The sequence below is a fragment of the Osmerus mordax genome, chromosome 27 (assembly GCF_038355195.1).
Source record: "Osmerus mordax isolate fOsmMor3 chromosome 27, fOsmMor3.pri, whole genome shotgun sequence".
In the NCBI taxonomy this organism is placed as follows: Eukaryota; Metazoa; Chordata; class Actinopteri; order Osmeriformes; family Osmeridae; genus Osmerus; species Osmerus mordax.
The window spans coordinates 8,993,313-9,002,356 of NC_090076.1; the positions used below are offsets into that span (position 1 = coordinate 8,993,313).

At 48.0% G+C, this 9,044-nt stretch overlaps 1 protein-coding gene across 3 annotated transcripts; it reads right to left on the reverse strand.

The window, feature by feature from the left end:
• Positions 1-1,829: 1,829 nt before the first annotated feature.
• Positions 1,830-8,134, reverse strand: scyl3 (SCY1-like, kinase-like 3). 3 transcript variants are annotated; one of them, XM_067230806.1, is made up of 14 exons: positions 8,074-8,134; positions 7,180-7,409; positions 6,770-6,955; positions 6,273-6,386; positions 6,069-6,125; positions 5,860-5,962; positions 5,388-5,499; positions 5,089-5,166; positions 4,808-4,947; positions 4,334-4,524; positions 4,011-4,182; positions 3,518-3,700; positions 2,665-3,431; positions 1,830-2,521 (listed from the first exon to the last, which is right to left on the reverse strand). In XM_067230806.1, exons 2-14 carry the CDS (start codon positions 7,342-7,344, stop codon positions 2,459-2,461), a joined length of 2,331 nt encoding a protein of 776 aa, XP_067086907.1. In that variant the 5' UTR covers positions 7,345-7,409; positions 8,074-8,134; the 3' UTR covers positions 1,830-2,458. The 3 variants fall into 3 exon arrangements, with proteins under 3 accessions (XP_067086907.1, XP_067086906.1, XP_067086908.1); XM_067230805.1 differs by having other exon boundaries at positions 7,873-8,093; XM_067230807.1 differs by lacking the exon at positions 8,074-8,134 and adding an exon at positions 7,709-7,754.
• Positions 8,135-9,044: the final 910 nt, after the last annotated feature.

The following is a 9,044-nucleotide window of genomic DNA, read 5'->3' on the forward strand; positions in this document are numbered from 1 at the left end:
TTTTGTAAAACTAGTTTTTTTTATTTGAGTAATAAAAGTTTTTGGGCGGTGGGGTAAAATTGGCAGAAATGTTAGCCAGTTGGTTCATTTACAAACACGTCCATTCGATCACCCCACCTTGCATTCATTTCTAGGTTGGATGTTAGGGTACCCACCCTAACATCCACTAGTCCTAGACTAGTGTTCTAGGCTCTCACGCATCAAACTCTTGTTACACACACACTCGCTTTCTCTCTCACACACACACACACACACACACACACACACACACACACTCTCCTTCTCATGCTCACACACACATACCCTCTTTCTCACACACCTGATTCAAATGAATGGTCGTTACCAGGCTTCTGCAGAGTTAGATAACGATGTGTTGAAGCAGGGAAACATCTAGAACATGCAGGACAGAAGTTCCCTGAAGACCAGGGTTGAAAACCACTGCACTAATGAGTTGGGTTTTACTAGGAAAAACCTGACCACTGTCAAATAAAACATGAAGCAAATTCATACTTTAAGTGCTTTTAACATAACATTTCTACTCCATCTGGGGCAGGTAAAGACTGGGATTTGATCCCAGGCCCTGTAGTGAATCTCAGTTTTCATGGCACACGTGCTTAACCATTCAGCCACTGAGGCCCCATCACAACCTGAATAACATTGATCTCTTTCATCCCTTTAAAGGGGGCTTTTTTTAAAGCCAAATGTGAATTTTCCAGGTAGGGGAAGTGGGGCCCCGGTGGCCTAGTGGATAAGAACGTGGGTCACAAAGACACCTGGCAGCCTGGCAGTCTGGCAGCCCAGCATCGAATCCCAGCTCAGGCAGTGCCCACCATGCAAGCACCCACACCAATCTCTTGCAGCCCTGACATGCAAGGTCCCCAACCCGCCCCCAGGGGGCACCAGCACACAAGCTTCCCAGGGATCCTCCAGGCCAGGGTGCCGGCACACAAACTCCCCAATCCCCCACAAGAGGACCAAGCACTCAAGGTCTCCAACCTCCTGCATGCCAGGAAGGGACTCACCAGGGGCCCAACATGCAAGGTCCCCAATTCCCCACCAGGGGTCCAGCACACACACCCCCACCCCCATCACACCCCCATGTGCCAGGGAGGGATTTCCCATCATGCTTCCTGCTCAGCAGGAAGGTGTGCCCCAAGGAGGGATTCCCATCACACCTCCACTGTGCCAGGGAGGGATTCCCATCATACTTGAATAAAAGCAGGAAAGCGTGCCAGGGGGAAAAACAATATTTTAAGTTAAGTCGGCATTTATAAAGATATTTAATGTAACAAAATACCTCTACTTCTTCCTAATTTCACTGGAATTTCAGAAGTTCCACCAGCGGGACTTGAACCCAGGACTTGAATCAAGCACTCAGATTGCAAGCTGCACACTCTTATCCATTGAGCTATCTGAGCCACAACTAAACATGAACATGTTGAAAATATATCTTTCAGGTGTTTTAGTTTTTGAAGAGGTGAATTCTGAGAAAAAAAATGAATAAGCAGGACTACCCCAGTAGCCCAATGGATAAGTACATGCAGCTGACAAAGCAAGGGCATGGGTTCAAATCCAGCTGGGTGCAAATATTTCTTGTCACTGTCAAAACAAATTATGTTAAGAATATATCTTTGAAGTGGGCAGCCAAATGCTCTTAACACACATTTATAAAAACTATTTGATAGAGGTTTAATGTTCCTGGCAGGAACAGCATCCATGCCTAGTTAATTGCCCTCAGAAGTTGTTACTGGTGTGGTCAGACAGTAATGCAATGTCTGGGTCTCGAACAACATGTCACAGGTCTGACAGATGAAACTTGGTCGCACGACAAAACCGTAAAACCTTTTTATTCTGCCAGCAACCAGAAAGATATAAATAAATTACATCTGTCATTCTCTATTTCACATTCATTCAAAGTGCCGAGGCTGTAGAAATCCCATCGTTTGTCCCGATGGTAACGCAAGTGGTGAAATGTAGGGCTCTGATATGGCACAACAAACCTAAGGAAATCCTGATAAGGAAAGTTGAAGTACAGTAATTCACCTACGTTTAGTGTCTTGGTCCATCGTCCGTTCGTTTTCGATGAGATTTTGGCAAAGTTCTAAAAGAAAAGTCTACAATTTCCCAGTCTACGTTTCAGTAAGAGCGACAACCCAAAGTCTGTAGAAAAGCAAAATATCATAAACATGGGTCCTTCATTAACGAGGACATTGATATAGGACATCTGAAAATCGTCACAAGTGAGTGAAATCCCAATGGTAAAATGAACCGTTTCCCATCCCATCACAGTTTCATGATAAGCACTATCTACATGACTCCTTGTTTAGAATGCCCATGAATGTCCTTGTGCAGATGGAGAGGATTCCAGTTTTCCGATTGGCTGAGAAAACCGGTCCTATAGAGAGCCATGTCCAGGGCGTTGCCTGTGTGCACCGTGGGCTGTGTGTACTGCCGTTCATCACCAGGCGTTTTCATCCTCCCAGTTAAGGTCTTCTCCATCCCCCCATCCTCCAACCTCCGTCTGCGAGAAGGACAAAAAGGACACAAATAAACACTTCAGAATTGAAAAAGGCAGGTCTGCATAAGAATACTTAAAACGTAATTACAATTTCAGCCCCTAAGTTCAAACGATTCCGTTATCACTTATGTTCTACACACAGGTACCTCCGTCGTGTCAGCAGCTGCAAACTTGGCGGTGAGTTTGAGAGCGTCTACGGAGGGGCAGGTCTCTCCAGGCTCAGCGTGCGCCGAGGGTGTGGCTGTACACAGTCCAGGGTGTCCGGTGCTGTGCTCCCCAGGCAGCACCAGGGTCGGGGACGACAGCTGGATATCGGGCTCCATGTCCGCGAAGAAGTCCAGCTCGGGGTCCTTCTCTTGTTTCTTCTTCACCTCGATGGTGAACTCCTTCCCCAGGCCGTCCGCCCCCTCGTTCCCCCGGCGCCTGGCGAGGGGCTTGCGCTCTGAGGGAGGCGGGTCGCCGGCGTCCCCCTCCTGGTCCCACCCGTTGTCCCAGGAGGTGGGCTTCCTCTCAGCGGGGGAGCGGGGGCTCAGCTTCAGGGGTTTGGAGGACGTCCTGGGGTGTTCCAGGGCTGGCTTCTGGGGGGCGACGGCACCCCCTACGGGCGGTCGCAGGACGACGGGGTCGGGGGTGGCGGGGGAGAAGTCAGAGCCCTGCTCCGGGTCCTCAAAGTCATCCCAGGGCTCCTGCTCCTCCTGGGGGGAGAGGGGGGCCCCCGAGCTGGGACTCGCTGGTCGTTCCGAGGCCTGGATGTGGATCTGGACCCTGTCCCGGCTCTCCCCCTCCTCCGTGTCGCTCCAGTCCGGCCAGTCCTCCTCCTGGCCCCCTGCCCTCTCCTGCTGCTCTGGGCTGTACTCGGCCTTGTTGTTCGGGGTGAACCCGTTCAGAGGCAGCGACATCTCCTTACTCACGGCTAAAAAAAATAAAAATAACATACTTCCCCATTAGCTATATTCATTCAGGCACGACGTCAGACTGTGTGTCAGGTCGGTTCCTTACCAGATCGTCCAGCCGGAGGGTACCTCCTGGGGACCTCTCCAGGCCCTTGCAGGCTGGCCCCCAGAACCAGCCCACCTCCCCCCAACGGCTTGGGGAACATACTCAGAACCTTGGGGGGCTGGGCCACCTTGGGGGGCTGGGCCACCTTGGGGGAGGAGCCCCCCACGATGTGGACAGGGGAAGCTGGGGGAGGGAAGGAGGGGGGCGTTTATTTTTGTGTTACCTAATACAAAAGTAAAGTGAAGCATTTTCTTTTAACCGCTGTCTCAGACCCCCCACAGCGCGACGGTTAAAAGAAAATGCTTCACTTTATTTTTGTATTAGGTAAAGTTGTCGCAACACGACGATGGGTCACAATGACCCGAAGGTTCACAAGGGTTAAGCAAACAGATGATGCATGAGAGCATGAAAATAAACAGATTAGAAATCTTGTTTTTTAACAGCACTTTCAGACTCGACTTAGTGGCTCCTCGGTTAATGTTGTGGGTCTTACTCTCTGGGGTGACCTCGGTTGACTTGCTGAAGTTAGGCGAGGTGCGTTTGAACACCTTGGTCCTCTCTCCGCCCACCACCACCTGCGCCCCTAGCAACGGCACCAGCACAGCCAGACTCTGGAGCGTCATGGCAACCAGGGCATCGTTGGTGTCCCTCATCCCCAGTAAAATCTGAAGAGAAAAATAACTCAGTATTTTTACATTTTTTTGTATATATTATAACAATATATAACTAATATAACTAACTCATTATAAATGTGTGTTTTTCTGCTGTGGCTTGCTGAAAGCATGACAGTTAGCGCAAGGTACCGAGCCAGCAAACCTGAGGTAGGATTTGGTTCTTGAGCTCGTCCTGGGTGAAGAACTGGGCGTAGACGTGCACGTGAGCCAGCAGCACGAAGCGCACGTGCTCCTCGTTCACCTTGAAGAGCCTGAGGAGCTGAGGGATCACATGCTGCCGGTAGAGAGACACCGACAGGAGGCACTCCTCACTGCCCTCCCCTCCGCCTGAGTCTGGAGGAGAGAGAGAGAGACAGGGAGAGAGAGACAGAGAGCGACAGAGAGAGCGACAGAGAGAGAGCGACAGAGAGAGAGACACAGAGAGAGAGAGAGAGAGAGAGAGAGAGAGAGAGAGAAACATTTAGTCAGGTACCTGTAGACTTGTGTTTAGGAAGGCAGGAAAAAAAAGATACACGCTATAAAGTAGAATGATGAATCTTCTGAACATCAGCAGAAAATGTCGGTTGACCGGTCGTGCCGCACACTGACCAGACGGGTGACGGTGATTTGGCCGTACCTTTCTTTGGCTTGAAGAGGTGAGGCAGGAAGCTCTTGACAGCTGTGGGTTCAGCAAACACCAGAGAGTTGAGGAGTTTAGGGACCAGGCGTGAGGCGAGCAGCTCCTCTGGAAGGTTCTGTACCCTGTCTAACAGAAACCTACAAACACACGCCACCATCTGTTTTAGGACACACGTCTTCAATATGTGGTGATTCTGTACATATTTACACAAACTTCTGGGGTTTATTTTTATTCAAACACAGATCTTCTGGCTCTTTCTGGAGATTATATAAACTTACTTAAAGAATTCGTTTTTTTCATCCTCCATTTTTAGGGTCAGGCTCTTTAGAAAGTTCATGACCTCCAGAAAGTCATTCCTGTAGTAAAAAGTAGCAAAAATTATGTTACAGTGATAGAACAATGATAGAAATAAGAAACAACAATTCCATAAAAACATCTAAACATTCACTCCCTTACTCACAACATATGACATATTTAGATCTACACTGTCTAGATCTACACTGTGTAGATCTAGACTGTCTAGATCTCACAAGTGTTTCATTCTCTGTAGAGACAGGAGCAACATGACTCCACCAACCTGAAGAAGTCGTGAGTCAGCAGAGAACTGAGGGGGGGCCGAGACAAGGGGTCAGAGGTCAACAAGCCAACCTGCAGGGTTCTCTTCAGACTCTCTGACAGCTCCTCGGAGACTGAGCCAGGGTCAACGAGAGAGAGGGAGACGGAGAGACAGCGAGAGAGAGGAAAGGGGACAATAAATGAAGAGGAAAGGCAACTGTATTTTTTATATTTTGGGGTTACGGTTATTTGTTTATTGGATAGAGACAGTTCAAGGGAGACAGCAAGGCATGGAGAGGGGAAGACATGCAGCAAAGGTGCCTGGGCCACATTCAGACTCAGGCCGCTGTGGCAAAGCTACACGCTCCGACGAAAGGCAACTCTTAAGATTCCATTAACAAAAGACAAACAGCTAGCTACCCTTCAACCCCTCTGTGGTGAGAATGAAGAGACCCGTCCAAAGGACGGAAGACTAGAAAGCCTGCTGTAGTCACCGTAACCATTCAGGACAGGAAGGAGCGTTTCCACCAGCGTCCCAAATGAGAAGCAGTCTCGCGAGTGGGCGTGCTTATCGGGCAGCATCTGAAACCCCTCCACCTGCAGCCAACAGAAGTCCACACTCTCAACGTCCGCGGGTCATTATTACGTACCGCAAAACACTGAATATGTATGATTATGACTCTTATGATTATGTTCCTCTCACCCTCTCTTCTGGAGGAACTGTGCTCGCCTCTCTTACATTCTGAATGCTTTTGAGAAACTGACGAGGGAAAAATTAAAAAACGTCACATATTAGATTCATTTTTTCAAGCCATCAATCGTCAATAAACATACTCCTATCCTATTTTGTGTATGGGCAGTATAAACACAGTTGTGGAAGCTGGTCTCTCAGGTGAACTCCAGACACCTCAGGTGTAGCCTCAGAAAACTGGCAGACTGTCTCCATCCCTCCCAGCTTCCAGTGGCCGTCCTCGCTGACGAACACGGACGACAGGCACACGTTGTTGTGACTCGATTTACCCTGCGGGGGGCGAGACGAGAGGTCAGAGTCAATCGTCATCGACAACGTGAAGCGAACGCGTGGATAAGGAACACCGCGCAATGGGTGATCTGGGTGCATGCTCGTCTATCGGTACATAGTCTTGAAACAGACTTATCACTCTGATGTTTCTCTGCTCCACTGTGGAATGTGTGTGAGTGTATGCGTGTGTGAGAGTGTGTGTGAGAGTGTGTGTGAGTGTATGCGTGTGTGTGAGTGTGTGAGAGTGTGTGTGTGAGAGTGTGTGTGAGAGTGTGTGTGTGTGAGTCTGTGTGAGAGTGTGTGTGAGAGTGTGTGTGTGTGAGTCTGTGTGAGAGTGTGTGTGAGTGTGTGTGTGAGTTTGTGTTTTGTGTGAGCACTCCTACCCTCTCGTGCAGGAAGACCAGGGCCTGCAGGAGGTCGTAGATGCCGGCGCAGACCTCCTCAGGGGAGAGGCTGTCCAGCAGCAGCTCCAGAGGCTGCACGCGCTCAGTCACCAGGTGGATGCCCCCGTCCTGCACTGAGCATGACAGGAAGCGCAGGAGACACGGGTGTCTCAGCGTCTTCAGGTGCTGCGAGCCACGGAGACAGGGGGCGGGGTTAGGAGGGGGGCGGGGTTAGGAGGTGGGTGCAGTGTATAACTGAGAATGTCCATAACACACATCCTGATGACAATCATTGAGTATTTTGAATCAATCAATCTTTATTTATATGTGAATTTCATACCAGAAGGCAACACAGACTCAGTGGGCCAGAGATAGGATGATGATCATTGCAACGTAACAACTTAACTTACTTTAGCAGCTTTGTTGACCTTGTCTTCATTTCCCTGCTTGTAAACAAACACAGACGTTGGCTTTCCATCCTGAAGCACGGCAGAGTACATGGTCAGCCCCGAGGGCCGGGTCAGGAGCGGTTCCTCCAAGATGCAGCTCCGCAAAGCGCTGCTCTCCGAACCCATGGTCGTTCGCTCACGCTGCAGAAGCGGTTTGTCCAGCCGAGAGACCGTTGGGTCTGGCGATCACACTACACAGGGATGATGAAATTGCATGTTTGAGTAAACAGGCGCACAAGCATGCCTGAATGAATGAGGAAAACATTGCTGTTTGCTCTATATAGCCAAGTGAAAACAAAAGTGGGTTATTTATAATAATTCAGTAATTGCACAAGGAAGCTAACCTTGGCATAGCTAAATAGCCTAACATAAGTTAAGCATCTGAAGGCTGAATAACATCACAAACAGCTAATCAAGCCAACATCGTCAGTGTTGCTAGTCAGCTAGCTAATTACATGCATCGTAATATAACGTGATTCCTTGCATCCACCTTCGTGTTGTCAAGCTCTTGCTTAGCGCTAGTAAGTTAGTTCTCCCAGCTGGTTAGTTATGCTCGAGTATAGAAAGTGGCAGTGTATCATATTTCATATATGACCAAAGTATTGTTAGCCTCGCTAGCTAACTCAGATAGCAAGCTAGCACTACGTGTGTTACCTGTGACTGTTGATTTGGATGACACAAGAGGCACTTCTTCCAGATTGCTATTGCTGCTAGGCTAGCTAGCTGGCAATGCTACCCTGAAAGCTTCGCTAAAAGTAACCATTGCATTTGGTAGTCGGTACGACTATAAGTTATCATGTCAGTAAATACAAGGCCTACAATCCCCAAATAAAAAATGTGTTGGCTACCACCTACTTTGCCGCGAGTGTTGACTGCTAACGTGGACCAAAGAAATTGCTTCCTGCATTAGAATCTGTAAACACCGGCTCTTCCTGTCATATCAGACGAAACTATTGACGCCAAATGGGAGCATCAGAGCTGTAACAGACAAGCACTGCCTAGATATAAATAATATATTAACAAGTAACTACACTTATGAGTTAGATGAACATTTATGGTCTGTTGTGTTTGTAAATGTGACGATTTAATAGCCATTCATACAGCTATCTAATTTCTAAGTTCTGCCACTTCCCCTCTGTGAAATATATTCGCCCATTCAGGCTATCAGTGACCCAAACGTAGACCTGCAATAACCATACAACCTTTAACTAAGTTCAGGTGGGATACTTTATAGGGCATAATCATTTTAATGGTCTACAGAAGGGCAACATGGAAGTCAAATGTTTCCATATCTGGGTCAGACAAACTGTCACAACTACAATTCCAAACATCTTTAATGACAGGGTGCATGTGAGTTTATTCTAAGCTGCGCACCAGTCCTTTGGTAATTTGGTTTTCGGTCTTCCAAAACAACAAAACGCTTCTCCAAGCTGCTCTATTCTAGCAAAAGAGGGGATACAAATTATATTAGGCCGTTTTTTCACCTTATATAATGTGTATCCCCTCTGTAACTTTTTCTAGAAAAGAGTAGACATTTCCATATTATCTCAGGTTGTTCATTGTGACCAAAAGAACACAATAATAACGTAATGTAACAGACAAATAAACATATTTATGTAGATAAATGAGTCCCTTGTTACTATGGAAAACCCTGTCGAGTCTTCCACGTCGCTATTTGTTCCATGTGAATTCGAAGTGCAGCGGTAAACTCCGCTTCTCTCAGTGCACGAGCGCTCCCGCGGCCAGGGGATACAAATCCTGGCGGGGATAAGTGCCTTGGCACGACACCTGTCAAAGTAAAATCGAAAAAAAAATCATAGATGAAA